This window comes from Anabrus simplex, chromosome 2 (assembly GCF_040414725.1).
Source record: "Anabrus simplex isolate iqAnaSimp1 chromosome 2, ASM4041472v1, whole genome shotgun sequence".
Lineage (NCBI taxonomy): Eukaryota > Metazoa > Arthropoda > Insecta > Orthoptera > Tettigoniidae > Anabrus > Anabrus simplex.
In genome coordinates, this window is record NC_090266.1 from 845,377,994 (window position 1) to 845,401,328 (window position 23,335).

General features: G+C 38.1%; 2 protein-coding genes across 4 annotated transcripts in view; both read right to left on the minus strand.

Moving 5' to 3' along the window:
- The window catches only part of LOC136864504 (lysosomal alpha-glucosidase), a 350,034-nt gene that overhangs the window by 103,786 nt on the left and 222,913 nt on the right, over positions 1-23,335 (minus strand). For all 3 annotated transcript variants that reach the window (XM_068226300.1, XM_067141562.2, XM_068226301.1), the window contains 3 exons: positions 22,522-22,638; positions 9,826-10,028; positions 9,600-9,733 (listed from right to left, as the gene is read on the minus strand). In XM_068226300.1, the coding sequence (XP_068082401.1) occupies positions 9,600-9,733; positions 9,826-10,028; positions 22,522-22,638 (454 nt within the window). The remainder of the gene's footprint in view (positions 1-9,599; positions 9,734-9,825; positions 10,029-22,521; positions 22,639-23,335) is intronic.
- LOC136864888 (uncharacterized) lies at positions 2,439-8,718 on the minus strand. Its single transcript, XM_068226302.1, has 4 exons — positions 7,178-8,718; positions 6,777-7,011; positions 6,469-6,681; positions 2,439-2,710 (listed from the first exon to the last, which is right to left on the minus strand). Exons 2-3 carry the CDS (start codon positions 7,005-7,007, stop codon positions 6,508-6,510), a joined length of 405 nt encoding a protein of 134 aa, XP_068082403.1. The 5' UTR covers positions 7,008-7,011; positions 7,178-8,718; the 3' UTR covers positions 2,439-2,710; positions 6,469-6,507.

The window sequence follows — 23,335 nt, forward strand, 5'->3', positions numbered from 1 at the left end:
GTACATACCATGTGGGAAGTTGAGTAGAGATATATTAAAAATAATAACTCTTCCAATTGACGAAGCACTGATCTCTGAATGAACAACATTATCGCTTAAGAACCAAGTTTTTTCGATTTCCATTTCTACAATTTATACGACGCACGGGACTTTTTTAAGGATCTCTATTTTTTAACATAATATAGCGCTTCTCTGGTTTCCTAAGCCTCCACGCGCAACAATTGCCTTGTTCCAAAAAACTGAAGAGCCTTTCCAACATCCATGTATTTTGACGTCTATCAATACCTTATAAAATACGACGTAATCTTCTTCGAATATACAACAGCTAAGAAGAAGCCAGCATTCAACCTACTATTCTTCTTTATTACATCATTTAGTGCACAGTGGTCTTTTATAATATACGGCGCACCGAAGTTTACATAACTTCCGCTCAGTGCTTCGTCAATTGGAAGAGTTATTATTTTTAATATATCTCTACTCAACTTCCCACATGGTATGTACCTTTAAAAAGACTGTACTTGTGTTTACATTGTTTATGTTTTCTTCGATATTTACGCTTTAATTTACTTCAGGCTGATGATGACCTATTACTAGGTCGAAACTAGTCCCTATGTAATTTTCATTTTGTATTGAAAAGGTGGACCAATAATAATATATTATTTTACTCTATTGTAATGCGGAATTAATTCGAAAAACTCCTCAATCTTCTAACTTACGTGTGACTACAGTGACCAAATCTTGCTCGGAAGCGATGGAAATGGATTGAGCAACACAACCAATAACACGTGCCTCTCTCTTGAGCTGCTTTTCAAGCTAAAGCCAAGAGCTTGTATGCAGAGTTTAGTTTATTATTGTGTGTTTCAGTGTCACATTTTTAACCGTCTTACTAATAAACGGTGTATAACTTTTATACAAGGTTTATATACCGTTTATGTGAAATTCGTTACTAATAAACCGTGTATAAGCCTCCTGTGTATACATCTGTTATAGTTATTCATTGAATTGCTTATACAGACCAGGACCCTAGTATAAACGTTGTATAGCAGCGAGTCAGCGAGCGAACAGCAGCGAGTAGCGGAAAAAGTAACGAGTGATCAGTTTATTTTCGTGTGGTATTTGCTGTCTGCAGTGATATAGTCGTGGTGAAATATTCAATTTATCCATTTAATTGAACGCACGTTGAAATAATGGACGATAACATTTATGATCTTCACGATATTTTAAATATAGAAGACGTACATCATTTAGAGGTTATGGAGGCAAGACATCCTCGTAAAAAAAAAAACATTTTAAGAGACGGAATGACCCATTTCTCCTGGATGATGAGAGTTTCAAAATGAAATATCGATTTACCAAGGAATATGCTCGAGTTGTTATTGACATAGTCAGAAATGACTTAACAAAAGACCCAAGAGGTGGCTCTATATCGTGCGAACTTCAAGTTCTCACAGCTCTTCGTACATGGGCGCGGAATGAGGTTAGTAATTACCGTACTATTAGTGACGTCATTACTACTTGTGAGAATAATATACCGCTGAAATATGTGTATTACTATTCTATTCTTCTTTATTCGAACATTCTGTTGTAATAACTCTTTCTTTGTCTACAGGTACAAGATGATTCGGCTGATATTCACGGCATGAGTCAACAGACTGTATCAAACATTTGCCGCAGGGTAGCCACTGCTCTCGCTAGTAGAGCAAATGAATACATTAAGATGCCGTCAACAAATGCTGAGCAGGAAGAAGAAATCCTGAAGTTTAGAAAAATATGTGGATTCAGGAGCGTTATAGGTGCTATCAACTGCACTCATATTAGAGTGAAAAAGGTGCCGGGAGAAGTATCACAGTAGTATATCAATAGGAAGGGGTATTATTCCCTCAATGTTCAGATAGTGTGTGATGCATCGTTGCGAATAAGGGATATTGTAGCAAGTTGGAGGGGAAGTACACATGACAGCAGAATTTTTCGTGAAAGTCGAATTAAGCAATGCTTTGAGAGGGGTGAATTTAAGGGACGCCTTTTGGGAGATTCTGGCTATGCCTGCACACCTTATTTATTTATACCAGTGTTAAATCCCAGTACTGCTAAGGAAGAAAATTTCAATAGAACCCATATCCGTACGAGAAATGTAGTTGAACGGTTTTTCGGAGTGTGGAAGCAACGATTCAGGTGTTTGTTGAAGGGTTTCAACACTAGTTTGAAAAACACAAAAATCTGTGTTGTAGCACTTGCTGTGCTACATAACATTGCCATTGATATGGGTGAAGACCTTGATGAGGAACCTGTCATTATCCCAGAACAACGCATTGTAGCCGGAGCTCCCAATGCGCGAGGTAATGCTGTCAGAGCAGCTTTCATTAATGAGTGGTTTTGAAAAAAAAAAACTGTAAAGAATCAATAGTTTTTATTGCAAATGTTTTATTAAGGCCTATTAATTATTTCTTTCAACATAATAAATTTACAAATTTTTTAACAAGGCATGTTTTTTTAAAAGGAGAATTTCCATTTTTAGAGAATGTTCTTTTTGTTTCTGCTCTCTTTCTTCCTCCAAATTCTTCATTTGCATTTGGTGCTCCTTAATCCTTACTTCATTCTCCTGCTCCAAATTTCTCATTTTCAACAAGTGCTCTTCTTCCTGTAGCTTTATGAGAACAGCTGATCTTTCCTCTGCTATCTTTTTAATGGACAGCTTGTAATCTTCACTTTCCTGGAATATAAAGTAGGTTATGATTAGTGGTAATTTCTTGGTTCAATTGAAGTAGAACATAGAAAATGCAGGGAAGGGTGAATAAGATGGATAGATCATCGTGGAAACAAGGATTAAGTCACACGTTCAAACTGGTTTATTTATTAGTTTATAAGATTAGGGTGGTTTTCATAGCTCATATATTAACACATATGAATTGGGATTACCCACCCGGCATAGACACCCCATTATGTTACACACAAACATACACACGTGTGCAGAGAGAGAGAGAGAGAGGGATAGAGAGAGAGAGAGAGAGAGACAGACTGATGACTACGATGTCCTAATTCCCTAAATGAAGTAACAAGTACATGCTGCTACTAAAGATCATCTGCGGATGAGAAAAGGGTAAATCTTTATCTAAGGCTCACCAGCGCAGAACAGCTGTTTAATGTCCATTTGTCACTGATTAGTTTATAGGATGATGTAACAATGTCTTGGTTGCTACGGTAATAAACAAGTTACTGTTGAAAATGGCCGTCGGTGTTTGTGGACATAGCAAATTAAGGTATGTTCTATGTCGGTATAAATGTTTCTTTTTCCTATATCCTTCTTTATGTGTGTATGAAACCTTTTCTAGTGACAGAGCCATTGGTCTCGATACGTTAGGTCTGGCTAGTCAGAAAATCATTGGTCAGTGACAAAGCCATTGGTCTGGATTGGTTAGACCATTGGTCAGTGACAAAGCCATTGGTCTGGACTGGTTAGACCATTGGTCTGGATCAAGCAAAGGGGGCCTGGGGGCGTCCAGGTTAGAAGCCGCGAAGCGGCCCTAGGCCTCTCGTATCCAGCGTGCCACCTCCATTGGTCTGGGCAGTTGTGTATTTCTTGTGCGCGGGTTGGTAACGGAATTCACTTCTTGTTCTTTCTTCTTTGTCATTTAGGCCCACTGAGGACCACGGGGCTCGTATCTACTCTTGGGTAAAGTTGTTGCTTTCTTCTTCTTCCAATACTCCTTCATTTGCAGACTATGAGCCAGCTTTCTCTCCTCGGTCCACTTAGTTCCTGTAGTCTTCTTACTTGTAAGGGACGTTGGGAAAACTCCGTGTCGGATGGCTTGACGGAACAGTAGTCGGTCATGAGTTTGTCCCGGTGGGATATCTAGTTGTTCCATATCTGACTTAACTGACGTGATCCATTTGTTCTTAGAAGCCTTGCCTCTTCCTGTTACTGTGAATATCCTGTTGGTGAGTCTTTCGGAATCCAGACGGGCCAAGTGTCCGTAAAAGGTCAGGCGCCTTTTCCTTATAGACGTGACGATGTCCTCCTGGTGTTCATACAGTTCATTATTATGGCGGATTCTGTAAGTGCCTCCTTCCTCTCTGATTGGTCCTAATATCCTCCTCAGGATCTTCCTCTCTTTTAACTCCAGCTTTTTGAGTGGGCCCTTCCTAGCCATTACAAGGCACTCAGAAGCATACAGAACAGATGGTTTGACTACCGAGTTGTAGTGTCTGAGCTTGAGGTTCTGGGAGAGGCACTTAGATGAATAGATATTACAACACGAGTGATAAGCCCTTTCAAACTTGGTACATCTGGCATCTATGGCTGGGTTCTCGCTCTGATTCGCAGAGATCCATTCTCCCAAGTACGTAACCGCAGGTACTTTTCGTATGGTAGCGCCTGTGAGAGGAACTGTAGAAGGGGCCTCCTTGATATTGGTCATAAATTCAGTCTTCTGGATGCTGATTTTCAGACCAGTCTTAACTGCTACACAATAAAGACTCTGTAAGTTGTATTCACTTACTTCATTGCTAGGAGTGACGTCATATCCCATAGTGTCTCACCCAATGGAAAAGCTTGTACGTAGTAAGGCGATGGACTATGGCGCGTGATAACTTCTATTAGGTTATAAAAGCAAAATTACTTCTGGGGGATAGCAGGTGGGTTCTTAACTGTCGCAGTGAACACATCGCTCCTCCACTAGGTATTCCACTTAAGATTTCCAACATATTACATCCTTATAATGCTATAAAAGTAATGTAAGTCTTACTGAATTTCTACCCACTTAAGCGACTGCAGCTATCGAGCCAATTTCTATAGAACACTTTTCTGCCTTGACAATACTGTACATATTTTATTATACTTAATTACATTGGTCTTGATACGTTAGGTCCGGCTAGTGAGAAAATCACTGGTCTGGATTCGTTACGTATAATAAAATATGTAAAGTATTGCTAGTTGCTTTACGTCGCACTGACACAGATAGGTCTTATGGCAACGATGGGACAGGAAAGGGCTAGGAGTGGGAAGGAAGTGGCCGTGGCCTTAATTAAGGTACAGCCCCAGCATTTGCCTGGTATGAAAATGGGAAACCACGGAAAACCATTTTCAGGGCTGCCGACAGTGGGGTTTGAACCTACTATCTCCCGAATACTGGATACTGGCCGCACTTAAGCGACTGCAGCTATCGAGCTCGGTGTAAAGTATTGACAAGGCAGGAAAGTGGTCTATAGAAATTGGAACATAATAGGTCAATACGGACAGGATTAACCAACATGGTGAAAATAATCAATTCTGCAGCTATCGAGCTCGGTGAAGGGGATATTATTGTGATATTCTGCTGCAATATCGATAAGCTACTATAAACAGGTGCCTGTAGCCCAACTGTAAAGAATATTAGTCCACTTTCTGTCCGACTTGTGGCCTGTCATGTTAACGAGCAAGTCGAGTGAAACTGTACTGATGTTTTTATCGTCAGAGTAGAACACTGAAAACAATTACGTCGCACAGCACGCCCAGTACTAGTGCAACTGATACCAGTGTATACAGTAGTATAGTTCGAAAGATGGTTTATAATGTTTTTCTTGTTTCTTCCAAAAATACGCGCTTGAAGAAAACCACCGACAATTGAACTTATCTTGACATAGGCGAATTCGAAAGGGACGTTGTGCGATACACAAATCTTGAATTTTACGATAAAGGAATTTCCCAACAGGTAAGAAATTTGAAATTTTTCAACCCATTATAACTTAATTAACTTGGAAGGTGACAGTGATAATGATGATAGTAAGGCAGTGATTGTGACGGGAGGAAGAAGATAGACCATTAGTAGCTGTGCTCCTGAAATAGGAAATTATCTAACGAAGGTATGTTGTTTAAAATCTATTATTTTTAGTAGCATGTTCATTTTTCTTTTATATTCTATTAAGAGCCTTTTATAATAGATACATGAAGGTGTTGTTAGTCATCAGCTTTAGAAAAACGTTGATGAGATATTAGAACATGTTTTGTGATATACCTGTTTCCTTAAACTGAATGGAAATCGTCTATATTTAAGCCAGTCTGCTATCAATTTCAAGACAGGAATAACCTGTGTATAATCCTGGAAATTGATTACTGCTATTTCCTTTAAAAAGCTATGAAATGCATATAACTCAGCATAAAATTATTATTTTTGTCTCTATATATTTATAAAAATGTCCCCATCCATGACAATTGCACTCGAACTCCCAAAAGTCAAACATTTCTCAGAGTGCTCCTGGCATTTTACAAGCGAAGAGACAACCTGTCCAAATAATGCAAAGTCTTACCTACTTAATATGAAGTAAATCACACACGGAAAGAGAAAAGAGCAACCGGTGAAGGAGACTAAAATTGGTCCACATAGCCTACAAGGCAGTAAAACAAATCCATGACATTGCTTACCGTACTGCTAATTTCTCAATCCAGGCTCAAAATGCTAAAAAGCTTTTGCTTTGTTTTTCCTGCACACTTACATTTAGTAGCTGCCTCTTTCTCTTGAATCTTCTCTCACGTTATACAGGCGGCGGCGTTTCTTTTCCAATGGAGGGGGTTGATGGCGCGCTTTTCTCTACGCTGCTTGTCTTGTCATTACTTATGTCTTCACAAGCAACCTCCAGTGCCTCTTTGCTCCTGGGGAGATCAGGAGCATGGGAAGAATCTCCCTCCCAGTCCAATACTACCTTGACCTGTAAAGTAATTATAATAGTATTAAGTAAAATTAGTGAGATCTGTTGAGAAAATTGAGAAAGAAAGAAAGAAAGAAAGGAAGGAAGTAGCCTACCTCAGGAAAAGTGCCATTGCTATCAAACTCATTTGTATCCTCTTCAAACTCCAGAGGTATCATTTCCACTACATCAGTAGCGTCTTTACATGGACTGGGAGGTTTCGGCCCACCCCCTGTTTGGAATACAGCTTGGCGGTATTCCGACAGGACTTTCTTTGATTCCAGCTTTATGCATCGCCACTGCTGTTTTAATTCGGGCAGACACCTTTCACGTTGATTGAGCTCCATAAATCTTCAAATAAAACAGAGCAGATATTAAAATGTTAACAATTACAATGACGAAGATTCAGACACAACAGTAACATAATATGGTAAATGCTTACGACAATAGAGTTCATACTGACATTTCCTCCTGGGACATTTTGCACATATATTACAAGAAATATTTTAATCCTCACCTCTTATAAACTGGTTCTATGCAGCGATCTTGGATTTATTGGTGTTTGTATCTGTCCTTTTGCATTCAATAATTGACACATAATCCTTAATAATATCTTTCAACAAATTCTGCAAAGAAAAGAAAAGAAAAGACACATGATTTTCTTCGCATATCACTCACGGGCATACTTTGTAGTTGAATACGCAGATATGATGTATAAATGCCTAATAGAAACTTTTTTGATCAAACCTTTCTTTTAGCTACAAAACAGTTTTTCCTTTCTCCTGACTTTTGCTGTAATAGTTACTCTCCAGTTTAGCATTGAAAAGGGTACACATTCCAATGCAGTAGACAGTGTTTTCAGTGAGTGAGAATCTTCATTGAGTGGAAGAAGGGACACATTCCTGGAATAAGTCCCCTTTCCAACTCAATGCTGCGCCAGCTGTCAGCGCAGGTCAGTTCTGTGATACGAAGCAATAGTGCGTTATTGTTGACAATCATGTTAACAAACTATTAAGCGTGTTATGAGCCGTACACAGCATTTTGTATCTCCATACTTAAAAATCTGTTATAATGAGTGGCTGGTGATGTCTGAGTCATATAGTGAATCTGCAGAACCACAAGGAAAGAATGGTAAGGTAAATAAAGACCAACATGCTAGACAAATGGAAAAAAAAAAAAAATCCCACGTGTAGAGGCGAGGAGTTGTAACCTCAACATGCTTATTGGCTGAAGCCAAGAAAACTGGCCCTCATTGCAGTTACAGAAAAAGATGTATACCGCAGTTTTCAGAGGAAGAGAGAAATAGCATTATACCATGGTAAACCAAAGAATGAACAAGGCACGTTTGAGTTCATCGATGGTGTAGTCCAACTAACCTTCAAGCACCTTTTCTTTTTGGCTTTTGTGTATTCCTTTCAGGTACTTGTTAAGGCCAGCAAAATAAGTGTTCTTTTAAAGCTTGTCAAGTATATCCCAGACCAGTATATACTGTACATTTCTAGGAGGAGTGCCACACATGGCTAACAGCAGCAGCTGATGACCAGGACAATGAATAACTATAAAAGAAATGATGGTTGGGCGTATTTTTGTGTGATAATGTATTGCTGCTTAATAGACTTTTGAAACCGTGAGTTTATTATACATTACCTGCCTCTACAAAGATCTTTCTCAAATTTGAGTATAAAAAGGGACGTACTTCTTGGCATTAAAAAAAATTGTATAACTTGAAAACCGTACATAATATGATTTCCATACTTTGTAATTGAATACGCAGATATATGATGTACAAATGCCTAATAGAAACTTTTTTGATCAAACCTTTCTTTTAGCTACAAAACAGCTTTTCCTTTCTCCTAAAAAGTAAGAATTTTGGAATGTGTACACTTTTCAACTTGCCGATTCAATTAAAATTGCTTACCTTTTCCGTACTATCCCAGTTAGGAGCTCTTGACCTTTTCTTAAGCTTTTCCATTTCATTCGTGCCGTTCATTTCTCACGCAAGCTGAAGAAATGTTGATGTTGATATCAATACAAGCCAATGCAATATCCCGCTCTCTCGGTTTGTGTTGCCACTGCCTTTTCGATATGCCGTGCTACTGCGCGATTTTCAGGAAAGTTTTGCTCGTAGATAACCAGCAGAAGCGATCATAAAGGCGGTGAACATGCGAAACATGTCAGTGAACTACAGGAAGAGATTCCTACGCCTTCGTAGAGCAGCGAACGAGTGTACACCTGTTGTATAGTAATACAATGCGTATACCACATTTATTAGTAAGAAAAATTTAAAACGCTTATACAGGGTTTATTCACTGTATAACTGAACAAGTGTTAAACAACTGTATAAGGACTTTTTATTAGTAAGACCGTTAGTGTATAAAGGTTGCATTAACGTAAGTTTCAAAAACATATTCATGGTTTTTTTTTTTGTAAAAATAATCTCTGCTATTTTAAATTTAATATGTGAGTAAACGGAAACCTAACCTTACATTTTACATATAAAATGAGTCTCGATTTACACAAATTCGGTATGCGCGGCAATTCCGCAGAATGTAACTATCGCGTATAACAAGGTCTATCTGTACTATTTAAATATGGTGGTTAAAACATTGACATTTCAATTATCAAAGGCCCATTGCAAAATGTTACAATTTCTGACCAGAAACACGGGCAAGCTTTAGTGTTACTAGATTATCTATATTAGGAGAAATACTTTTTAACATGCCACTTTTAAAATTAAAACATACTGCAGGCTGCAAATTAGTATCAGCCAACCGGCGAGTTTCAGACAGCTGATCTAAAGCAGTCATATTCATATAAAAATGTTCTCCACCCTTTTGATACTACCACAGTTTTAAAAAAAGAGGGAGAGCGAAAGAAAATTCTATTCCAAAAGTCTAATACCCCAAAATAGCAATATGATGAAATATATGGCTACTCACGTGAAATGCTCTTCTTCATCGAGTACCAGTCGGACCACACATCACCGCTCCAGTGACCAGCATAATGTCCATGGCCAGAGAATGTAGAACGTGAGATAACAAATGGCCGAAGGCCACGTATTTCAGCCAGTGCACTGTTACATACATAAGTCATGATAAGCCAAGATAAAAGAAATTTAAAAAAAAACACTGCACCATGTTTTGTTGCAGAAAATGAAATACTCACAAGCTGGTGACAATGGCTTCAGAAAATCCATACAGGTTGTGCGTGTTATAGTGACTGCCAGCTTCCTGAAGAGATGACATGCAGAGTGTCTTATAAAACAGTTTTTGGCCATCTACAGCAGGTACATAAGGAGGATAATCCAGATTATTTTTTGGACAACCAGCAGCAGTACCCGAGTAGAAATTTGACGGCTCATTCATGTCCTATATCAGGGCAGAAAATTTGGAGTCAGATGGTAGTAGTCACACTAAATAAGTTAATTCCTCATAAATATGATCGAAGTAATAAAATTTTATTCCACCCCCCCCCCCCTTTGTAATTTAGTTCCTTCTACACAGGAAAAATTTTAAAACATAGTACAAATTGTATATACAGTACACTATTAAGCATGCACAAACATAACTATGAAATACAAATCTAAAAAAACATACTTTTACACTTCATGTTTGTATACTACAAACTTTCTGCGCTGAAGTATAACTATCTACTGCAGTAGTTGGGTCAAAATTAAGGATACATTTTTATTTTATTAAACTTAATGTTGCACTGACACAGATAGGCTTATGGCAATGATGGGATAGGAACCAGCTAGGAGTGGAAAGGAAGAAGATGTGGCCTTAATTAAGGTATAGCCTCAGCATTTGTCTGGAGTGAAAATGGGACACAACAGAAAACCATTTTCAGGGCTGCCAGCAGAAGGGTTTGAACCCACTACCTCTGGAATGCAAACTGATAGGTACGTGACCCAAATCATGCTCGGTAAATTACAGATAGTACAAATCCTTAGCAAATCATCCAGTGACTCTGTCCAGTGAATTTCTGGAGTCATTCTGACAGCTGAAGCCTCTCTGGTACTGGTACAACTGCACAGAATATGAGAAACAGTTGCAAATCTGGGAACCTTGCTACAAAGGTTTGTTTGAATATTTTCCAACATGTAGTTAAGAGACACTATGAGAAATAATCACTCAAAATGACTTAGCCAATCTTTGTTGAATTTACTTTTAACACAAAAATATGTTTTGATGTCTTCTTTTAGTTTCACAGAACAGGAACGTGAACTAGTTTCAACACTGTTACAGCCCCATTCACACTTGCTTTGTTTTGGAGATTTGCATGTTGGATACAGTCTGGTCATCAATAACATTTTCATTGTTAATATTAGCTCTTTAGGAAAGGACAGATGATTACTTAATTGCAATGTATATGAAACAAAGTAACAGGAAAAACTTAAAACAATTGTGGACTCGACTAACAATGAACGCATTGAAAGTACCACTAACAAAAGAATGTCTAAATACAAGAAATAGAAAGACTAACATACACCATTGGGGAATCACTGTTATTCGCTGTTGTCATTCAAGGAGAGCCAATGTTTTATAAATACTAAAACTTGGATATCTGTTTCAAATTCTTGGTCGTCAATGACAACTGGAAATATTGGATCCTGACATATCAAAACAAACAATAAGTTTCTACCAAAGAATTCAATAAACATTATTTAGCACACTTAAAGACAATAACGGGTACTTAAAAGTCCTCAGTCCCTTAAGCTAAAAGTTAACTACACAATTTGAGGGAGTGATCATCAGGAAAAGGTCTCAATCTAATGAGTAGCTAAATTGTAATAGCTCTCTATGGCATCCTAAGAAAGTCACATCCGTGATCACTGACTGTTAGCTTCAGTATAGTACACCTGACATACTCAGAACCGAGCGAGTTGGCCATGCAGTTAGGAGCACGCAGCTGTGAGCTTGCATTCGGAAGATAGTGGGTTCAAACTCCACTGTCGGCAGCCGTGATAACGGTTTTCTGTGGTTTCCCATTTTTACACCAGGCAAACGCTGGGGCTGTTCCTTAATTAAGGCAGGCCATAGTCGCTTCCTTCCCATTTCTAGGCCTTTCCTATCCCATCATCGCCATAAGACCTATCTGTGTCGGTGCAAGATAAAGCAACTTGTTAAAAAAAAAAAAAAAAGAGAGAACATACTCGGAATAGAATTCTATTTGGCCAGCAGTTTAATGTTGAACTGACTTAGATAGGTTTTTTGTAATAATGGGACAGAAAAGGGTTAGGACTAGGAAGTAACCAGCCATGGCCTTAATTAAGTACAACCTCAGCATTCATTGGTGTGAAAATGAGAAAGCACAGAAAACTATCTTCAGGGCCGCTACCATCTAAATGCAAGCTTACACCTATGTGGCCTGTATCTTGCAGGCAACTCACTCTGTAATATATAAATTTAATTTATAACCACAGTTGAAATAATGGCTCATTTAATGGAAAAGGAAGGAAGGGTATCTCTTTATCCATACTTGGTTGATCCCGGGCAACTTCAACCTGCTCTTGAAGAATGATTCTTTAAGATCATTTATTTTTATCATTTATGCCGTATGTATGTCTATTCCATATTATTTCAAACATCTCTATCTTGAGCAACTTGATACTAACATGTTCCAACTGCCTGTTTCAGTGATCTCCTACAGGGTGTTCCAACAATCCTCTTGCTTTCTCATGGTCTCCAATGAACAACCCTTGGTGCCCATCAGACGGGATCTTACTGGGCCACACATCCTACCCATTGATAATTTGGCAACTCTACACAAGAAGTCTTTCATATGTATTCTTCCTTGTATATCTTCAAATCTGGTCTTATTACTGAGGTTAACACCCAGCATGAGTCTCTCCATTGCTCGTTGTGTGGATTGTAGTTTGAACAACCTGAAGACTTTTCCATATCTATAACTGAACTATCACAAGACAAATATGCATCACACTGGTCAACTTCTCTCGATTATGTTCCTAATCTGTAGGCAGGCTATTGCGACAAATATTCACTACCCTTCACTTTACCACTCAACACAGAATACATTTCTAACTTTTGACTGGAATGTGAAATACAAGCACAGACAGGCTAACTGGGTTATTCAGCAACCTCACTGCTAACTGGCAAGCAAAACAAGAACATTCCTGAGGCTAATGGCCCCTGAAGATGCAATTTACCCTGTGAAGTTAAGAAATTCAAGTTATATTCCCGTTATTATACAACTTTCCCTAACCTGCCTCCTATGGCGAGGGCTCTTATCTGAGTTGGAGGTCACATTCCATTCAAAGGATGACAAAGAACATTTTCAGCGCATGGTAAAATGTGATCATACTAAGTGATACTAGCAAAAATTCGTGAAGTGGTGAAGTATTTTTATGTAAATTTAATACGTTGGGAATTGGGACTTTGAATTTATGATATACTACATACTGTGATATGATATTCTATATACTGTGTTATGAAGAATATGTCAAATTTATAAATAAATATGTAGGCCTAATACAAATCTGTAGATATGCAAATTTATTAGTACCATTCTTTGTTGAATTGCTAATTTTATAATAATTGTCTAATTCCTTTGTAAGGTTTAGAGAAATTGCATTCTGTTATACACCTTAGTATCAGGTTTATATCTGGGAGCAACCATTGCCAGAGCACATTCCTCTTTATTTAACAACAATCAGTGGAAAACATTTTACTTTTTTATTTTGGTGAGATTGTATAAACTGTTCATGGGTTGATTTTATTGCATGAATTAAAAGTAGTAAAATTTCACAATTCTGGATTAATTGTAGTGGCTTCTTTCTAAAACTTTCTTGAATGGAGTGCGACTTATGTTGAGCTGATATTCTATGTTTGTAGTGCTCTATCATACTCCTAAGCATTGGACAGCATTTACAACATTCCAGAAAGTTATTTCTTAGCATCCTTTAATGCCAATTGAAGTGTATAGTCAAAGCATGTCAAATGGTTAACATTGTTGTTCTTTAGAAAACCCAATGCACTTGCAATTTTTTTTTTTTTTGCATTGTCTGTAACATAAGAAATTGGCTATTTTCCTTGACTTTTCATTCTGAAGGCAAAAAGGCAACTTTTTCTGAAATTGCTTTGCAGTATGTTTCAGTGGAAAAGGACGGTTTCTAAACAAAAATGTTTCATTTCAAAGTCATTACCATGTCAAAGCAATAAATGGATCATTTGCCTTTGATGTCCATAAACCTGTAGTAATGACAAAGAGGTTAGCCCATTTTCAATGTCATTTTGCACTGTATATGAAATTTTTTGTCTTACATTTTCATAAAGTTTTGGAATAACTCAACAGGAAAATGTTGTTCTAGAAGGAATGTTGTTTTGGGGTTGGAGATGATTAATCAGTTTAACAAAAACCATTTTCTGCTATACTGGTGGGATAAAGGCTTCCTGCAAAGCATTCAATGGGATCATTCTGTGATTACATATATAATTTCTGCTCTTCATTTTCCTTCAAAAATGCTAAACCTGTAAATGATGCTTCATGTTGATGTATTACCGGATGGCGCTTTTAATGTTTTAAGTAGTAGTTACAAACCCCTTTGGTGTTTTTCTTTTTTTTCTTTTTTTTTTTTTTTTCTTTGGTGAAGTATTTCCAAATAACAGCTGTGTTTCAACCAAGTGTCAACTTTAAGACATTGTTTCTCCAAAACCCGTCACGTGATCAATCCAAATTTTAACATAATTTACAATGGGATATTTTAAATATAGTTCATAAATTTCAGAATTTTGTATTTCCAAGAAAAAGTTATCATTTTTCTAAGATAACTTTTACTTGGCTCGGGCTGGTTGAAAAATTGCGTTCTTGGCCACGTTATAATCTTTATGTATCCAATAGTTATGCTATATGACTATGAAATACATAAAGGATTTCACTTTTTTATATCAATTTGTATTTGTTGTGGCCAGGCTGCCATGGATGCGTAGCTGGCCCCTGCTACGTTGCCGCGATAGTGCCAGACACCGCCCCATGTCATGCCATGCTTGAAGTTGAGTCTACTGGTTACAGTTGCATGTACAGTGGCATTTGCTTCACTGTATGCTTAAGGCGTTCCTCCGGTATTTAATAATTACCTGGAATCATGATGGAAGCAAATGGCATTATGAGGTAATGAAAAACATTTCCCATCAGCTTTTCTCATGAGGGCTTTGGACCTCCAATGGTAGTTCTAAAATGCTTTTTTTCATACGTTTTATGTTATTTGCTTTTTATATTTTATTTTTAATAGTTTTTATCTGCGTATGTCTAATTATTTACAATATATACACTGGTTTGATTTAGCTCACAGTTTATCTGTAGAAACATCGTCATGAATTTATTATTCACACTAATCACTTTCAGTATCAGAACTTTCAAGACTGACTAGAACTGGCTGTATTTGAATCTTGTCAGGAAGGTGGTCTTTTCCCCAATAATATTTATCTATTTCTATGGCATGTTTTATAAATTTTTTCCAGAGCTCACGCGTTACAGAACGTAAGGTTTCTTGGCATAGGTCTCTTGTCACATTTATGCTTCGTCCCTTGTCTTGAACGTTTGCAAGGTTTATTTTTGCAATTTTGTTCTTCACAAAGGCCCAAATCAATTCTATAGTGTTCATTTCACAGTGAGCTACTGGCAGCCAGATAAGTTCAACATCATTTCTTAATTCTTTAGTGATTCATTCAATTTTCTTTTGAGACGTTCTGAAGTAGGGTTCGGCATGATGGAGGTCATAAACGAGATGAAGATGGTTTTCCGTGGTTTCCCATTTTCAAACCAGGCAAATGCTGGGGCTGTACCTTAATTAAGGCCACGGCCGCTTCCTTCCCATTCCTAGGCCTTTCCTGACCCATCGTCGCTATAAGACCTATCTGTGTCGGTGCGACGTAAAGCAACTAGCATAAATGAGAAATTCCTGCATAGTGGAGAATCATTTTCAGTAAATTTTTTCTTTAAAAATGAAATAGTTTTTGCCAACATACTCCTGCTTAAATATTCATATTCATCATCATTTCCCTTTATCCAGCTGGAGCCGGGTCGCATAAATATTATACGAAGATTGGGGCAAAAGTCATGGCAACTATTTTTTTTTTCTTGTAGATATGTGAACGGATCATAAACGTATATGTGTTGTGTGGAAGTTCTGCAGGCATAGTGTGTATGCAGAACAACAGATGGCTCTGTGACAGCTGGTAGTAGCGCAGCGAGGGCTGTGAAATCAGTCAGCTGGTGAGTGTCGTGCGAGATGGAAGTAACCTGTGTTGAGCAGAAACACTTTCATCAAAATAGCCGTTCTCCGAGGGAGAAATGCGATGGAATGTCACAGTGAGTTAGTGGAAGCCCTTTGGAATAATGCCCTACCATACCGTACAGTAGCACGGTGGGTAGGAAAGTTTCAGCAAGGACGTGTGTCAACCAGTGATGAGCAACGTTCGGGATGACCTGTCAGTGTGCGGACCGACGTGGCATGTTCCGTCGCTGAGCAGCTCCTGGATGAAGACAGACGATGGATGGTACTGGAGTTAGAGAGGGCAAGTGGCATCGAGAATCTCACCACCCACAGGATATTGCGTAATGAGCTGCAACTGCGCAGTCGCATCGCGGTGTGTACCGCATGCACAGACGAAAGTTCAAAGGTGGGTGCGCTATGCAATATGCTCCGACCACCTTGCACGCTGGCAACAGGACAGAGATCAATTCTTGTCACGAATAATCACCATCGGTGAATTTTGGGCCAGGGCATACGAACCAGAACTGAAACGTCAGTCCGCGGAGTGGCAACATGCTGGATCACCAAGGAGGCAGAAGGTCCATCAGAATCCTTCCCCAGTAAAATTGATGGTGATCGTCGCATATGATGTCAGGGGTGTCACTGTTTGCCACTTTGTTCCACATGGCAGAACAGTGACCGCACAGTACTACAGGGACTTCCTGGTGCGACAGGTACGACGTGGCACTTGGGAGAAACATCCAGATCTTGTGGACAGTGCAATAATTCTGCACGACAATGCAAAACCACATAAAGCAGAGAGTGTAGGGCAGCTACTGCGACGTTGGGGATGGGAAGAATTGGAGCACCCACCGTACTCTCCCGACATTTCGCCCTGTGACTTTGATCTCATTCGAAAGATTAAGGAACCACTATGTGGTAGGCGGTTTGCAACACGAAAGGACATTGCTAATGCTGTGCGCCAACAGGTGACCCCATTCATACATGGTGTGGCAAATGCTGAAGCAGATGGTATTCAACGCCTCCCACATCATTCGCAGCATGTAGTGTCAGTAGCAGGGGACTACTTTGAGGGTCTTTAGGCCCAGGTTTTTCATGTCAACTTTATGTATACTGTGTTGTCATTCTTTTGCACCGGGAAGGCAATATTGCCCTGTATAGTACCGTAATAAATTAGTGTGTTACGATATTTCAGTGCTATTCATTGTCCATACATGTAGTTAACACCTTGTCCTTTTGTCTGTATGTCACATTTTCCAACCGGGCTGGTATCTTCAAGAAAAAAAATAGTTGGCATGACTTTTGCCCCAACCCTCGTATTATGTTAAACTTTGCATAAAATGATACACAGCAGTGTAAACTGCATTATTATTATTAACAAATAAAGCAATTTTTCAATTCATCCAATGTCAGTGGAAAAACTGCATATGTGCCATTTCAAATTTACTGATTCGGAGTATTATTTGTGTTGCTTATATTAATTGATCATTGAAATGCGTAACACACAAATGAAAAATTATCAAACACTCCAAATAATAGAGACACATTCACTCAAATATCACATTTTCCTTAAACAAAATAGAGAAATGTACTCACCACATAGGCCTATAACTTGCCATTGTAGAGGGCAGCGAGTAGTTCACGAGTTCATTCATCAAAATTTTGTCACCACATTATACAAAATTACACTACACTGCTTAACACTATTTACACTAATTATTTACACTCAATAGCTATCACAAATGACTGGAGAAAAAATGTAAAATCTCTTTCAGGATGGTCAGTGATACTTGCCGGCACTCAGATTGAACAGCGGTCACCGAGTGTACGCTACAAGATTCTGAAATTCCCTGAGCATAGAACCTGAGACTGCATATTTGCAATGCTTATACTTCAGCTGTATGGTAAAGCCTGAAGAAAGGAGAGGAGCACAAAACGACATTGCATACTACACAACAATACTGAGTGTCCCGCAACTAGCCTTTCGCCACGCAAACAATGCATATCTTATTTGCATGGAGTCTTGATTTTGAGGCTGGATTGAAATCTGGAAAATGCCTTCCCAAGAATCGAGTTGACAAGTCAACAGGTGTGGGGCTCGCTGATCGAATTGACAAGGCTGCATTAGGAGCAGGGTTTGGATACTTAAGAAATAGTTTCTGCACAATTTCAATACGAAACTCCAGCTGAGCGAATTTGCCTCCGTGTTTCTTGTATATCACGAAAGCATTGAACATTGTTATGTCCAGTAGATGTCTGAAAATCTTGTGGTAATACTTCTTCATTCTTTCTCTTGCCGTACTGTATGGCACGATACAATGGTCCGATAAGTCCATCCCTCCCACTGAGTCACTGCACTCAATACATACGACCGGCTTCTCTTTGGTTTCTCCTTTCTTGTTTAGATCAGTGCGCATTTCTGCATCATGAATGCAACTCAGCATGCAGACATCTCTCTTTCACCTTCAAGGCCATGAGTTTGTTTTTATAGGCAAAAGCCACCTCCTGTTTTTTTCAACTTTTTCCCTGTGACGACCTTAGGAAGATTTTTTTCTGTTAGATTTTACAGTACCGACAGCGTCTGTCAGAAACTCATTGAGCTGATCGAAGAGTTCCACGCTACCATAATAATTATCTAGAACTATGAGGTATACCTTATTTAGAAGAGGTTCGGCTAGAGCAAACACAACTTTCGAGGGCTTGGTATAGTGAGAAATATTTACCCCACAAACCTCATTTACTAGCTCAGTTTCCTTGCCTGTGCACCACAGGATATTCCACATATATCCTGTTTTAACCTCACATAATTTAAAGGATTCTATCCCAAAACAAGCTTTCTTCTTATTATTTATAAATTTCATTTTCCATATTGACAGATTCAAAGTATAGATAAGAAATGTGTTTTTCCACCATTCAATACACAATTTATTTTAATAGATTAGGCTAGTACCGGTTTCGGCTCTTTAACGGCCATCATCAGCTAGTACATGTTTTGTTTTAGCCATTAGACAATTCACAAGTTGTTATTGTATTAGGCATCCGGATGTCTAATGGGGGATGGAAATGTATACAATAGCATATAATTAAAATATCAGTAGTCAGGGTAAAAAGTTACAAATAGAACATGAGTATGTAAAACATATTAAAAACACACAGGCCACAATATATAACATTTAAAAAGTTTCAACACATTAAAATGGTACGTATAGGTAGACACTTGTTAAAATTTTTCAATTCATGCTATATAGATTCCATTCTTCTGTCCTCTGTGCAGTTCCTTTGCTTCTAAGTTATTTTACGCCACTAAAATCAACATAACTTAGAAGCAAAGGAACTGCACAGAGGACAGAAGAATTGAATCTATATAGCATGAATTGAAAAATTTTAACAAGTGTCTACCTATACGTACCATTTTAATGTGTTGAAACTTTTTAAATGTTATATATTGTGGCCTGTGTGTTTTTAATATGTTTTACATACTCATGTTCTATTTGTAACTTTTTACCCTGACTACTGATATTTTAATTATATGCTATTGTATACATTTCCATCCCCCATTAGACATCCGGATGCCTAATACAATAACAACTTGTGAATTGTCTAATGGCTAAAACAAAACATGTACTAGCTGATGATGGCCGTTAAAGAGCCGAAACCGGTACTAGCCTAATCTATTAAAATAAATTGTGTACTGAATGGTGGAAAATCACATTTCTTATCTATACAAGCTTTCTTCCTCAGAATGTGCATTTTCCATCCCAAGCGACCTTTCCATAGAGTAAACTTTCGTCAATAGATAGACGATCATCTGGCAAATAGGAAGTTTTAAATTTTGATACAAGAATGTCTAGAGTTGTAGAGTTTCAGGGATACTTGCCAATCGTAAGTCTCCCTATCGGAGAAAATGTAAAAATTTCAGAAGAAGGAAAAAACGTTTCTTTGACATGGCCTCGCAAAACACAGGCACAGCAAACAACCTATTACGTGAAAAATAATTAGACAGCTTCAGATTTTGTATTATACTCTGAAGAAAAAAGATCCCAAATAAAAGTTTTATTTCTTCCTAACCTGAGAGAATGAGGTTACTTTTGTTCTTGTTTTAAAAGAATGTGTGATATTTTACAAGTAGCTTTGACGCACTATCTCATATAAGTTTGCAGTAACGACAGGATAGCTAAAAAAACAAAACTAGCTGGTGTAAAAATGGGAAACCATCCTCAGGGCTGATGATGGTGAAGTTCAAATGCAAGCTTATAGGTACACAACCCATACTGCGAATCAAACTCAGTCACTTGATTTGAATCCATTAGAAAATTTGTGGGAAAATTAGAAATAGCTAGTGAAATGAATAAAGAGATATTCAAGTACTTGGATTGAACGTCAGGACCTTCTAGTGTGCGAGAGGCTGCAAACTTATGTTGCAATCTCCACCTCATGGAGTCCCAACCATCCAGAATTCAGGCAGATTATCCACGACAAAGACAATGTTGCATGTTATTAAGTAAGGTCTGCAAAGTGTGACTGATATATTGTACCGGTTACGACCTGCACATGCGTATTTTTTGATAATTAATTGTATTCAATCATCACGCAAGATATTCAGAGCGACCTTGGTTTGTTTACGTTCGAAGGGACGAGCAGGCGAGCCGAGGACAGCTGTGTGTGTGATGTAGCTGCAGGGGCAAGATAGACTACCCGCCTGACGCACCACGTGTAGCCTGCCTGACCTGGTATGTTCTGGATAAGAACGTCACACCTTCGCGAACATTCGATTGAAAAATTTTTAAAACTTCTCTAATAATTAGCGCAGCGACTTGAGCGTTACGTCATTTTGAAGAGAATAACGTAAACATCTCGAATTGTGAATCTCAAGGAAATCCGTCGAGGGATTCGTAAGATAACCAGCCTCAAGGGATCACATTATATGATGACGTAGGAGCCCCCAAACCGAATATAAGGAGAGCTCACTTTACCCAGATCAGACAGTCATAGCTGAGTGTTCAGCCTGACTCTCCACACTGCAGTGTTCATCGAAGTGCTGACAGAGGCTATCTTCGAATATTTAAAGTCTTCATGTGGAACTTAAACTCTGACAGTCGTGTTGAACTTATCAATTGTGCGCGTGTGAACTCTAATGTATAACAAAGTCTTTATAATGAACATTGAGTCTATCAGTCAAGTTGAACTTGTAATTTTTGCCAGTGATGAAGAACTAATTATTCAAAGTCTTTATTTGAACTAATAAAATTTGTGTGTGTTGGAACTCTGATTATGACAAGTCATGTATTGGACTTAAGTGACAACAGTTCAGTTGAACTTATGTTCTGTGCGCTTGTAGAAACTTCTCGATATAACTTACTTTCGTTCTTGTAGAACTGAGTTATTACCACGTTGCCTGTGAAACTTAATCTCCGAACCAATATTAATTTAAATGTGACACTACTGCAATATTCTAGGAACTGTGATATTTTTTCTTTACATCTCAGTCAGCATAATTTCTTTAATAGACACGAGTATTTATGAAAGTGTTCGAACTTTCCCATGAATATTACTGCAACTGATTACCATGATAAAAGTATAATCGTGTGCTGCGACACAAGTGTTTCACTATGAATCCAAACTGTGGTTTTTTTATCCAATTCAAACAGAACTGTGTATTATTCTTCTGAACAGTGTGGAAATTATTTGTGTGTGACTGACAGCAGTATCTGTGATAAACTCTCGAACAGTCACCTATTTTATTCAATGTCAAGTGAGCCTAACAACGAACTGTGCTTTTCATTTCAACCTTATTTCTTCATCAAAGTGTTTAGTATTATTGCATGACTGACAGCAGTGTCTCTGATAAACTCTAGAGCAGTCATACATTTCTTTCAATGTCAAGTGCTAATTTATTTAGTGGAAAATCACCACGAACTGTGCCAAGTGCGTGAACAATTTTAGTTTCATTATTTCTATTCATGAACTGTGCTTTATTTTCTTCCAATTTCGATGCGTCTACATCTTTAGTGAAGTTTTAAATTATATCTACAAGATTAAGAGTGAATTCGACGGCAAATCCCAACCATATTAAATGAAACAGTGCTGTTAAACCAAAGTGTCGGGGGACTGTGTAATTCTGAACACTCGTATAAGTTATGTGACGAGTGATTACCCCGTTACATCGTCGGAGATCGTCGGAGAACGTCGTAGAACGCCCGAGATCGTCGAGAACGTCGAAAGTTCGAGACTCAAGCCCATATCAAACCGACTTGGGTGTTCCAGCCTCATCTCAACGAAGTATTGGCAACTTCCAGAACGTGTTCCAGCCCCGTTCAACCTGGTGAACTGGGAACACGGATCATTAAAAGGCGATGTTGAAGACAGCAACTATCAACAGTAAGGTGATGTGCACTTTGATTTGCATTTCTTGAATTAAAAAAACTATTATTCAATCTAATTAAAATTTTTCTTGTAGATACCCTGCTTCCTGTACCAAGCCCTAGCTAGTAACCACCCAGTATTGCCCTGAGGACTACTTCATGCTAACTTTAAAATTAAATCATAAGGTCGGGCTCTTTTACTGGTACAATATTGTCTGGGAGTTTAAATTAATTCTACAGAAATTTTGTATAGGGAATACTTACAATCCAAGCCCCATCAAAGGCAACTTGTGAATGAAACCTCTGCAGCTCATTGACCCAGTAATCGACAGTTCGAGGATGAGTGAAGTCAGGCCATACTGTGGAGATTCTGTTCCATACCTAGCAGAGATAAATTAATATATACATATGTGAAATATACAATAATGTTATAGATGTATAAATGGTGCAAACATTAAACAAATAGTGAAAATTCCACTAATACTCATATAAAATATTGGGATCAGAAATTTTAGCAATAATTTAATGTTATCAGCCCTAAATCTCTAGTAAAGAAATTTGAACACAATTCCGTAAGAGATCAATAAATTTTAATAACATATACCTACGGTGAGTACAATCTATTCAGCATACGACTGATTATAAAGAGCGCAAAGTTTGTAAATAAATGAGGAATTAATAAGGGATTAAAAGGTCAACTGGCAAAGTCCGAAAATTACAGAGACAGAATAATTTTGATAAAGAAAAATAGTAGGAGCTGGTGTCTTGATTACAAAAATGGCTTCTCTCCCACAGCTTATCATTATCAGAGAGCAGCCATGATTGAAGTCCACCATGACTGATATGAAAATGGGAAAATGGGAAATGAGTCAAGCCACAAGAATTTCAAGAATGGCTCTGCACAACATGCTCACACATGTGAGCTATGGCACCTGACACCAACCACAACACCCTCTTTAAATAAAGACTTATTGACATAAACAATTCACCTAGTGAAACAAGAGAACTGAATGAGGCATGCTGGTCTGTCGTGTCATGTTTCTCATTCTATTTATAGGAAGGTAGTGGATGCATTTAA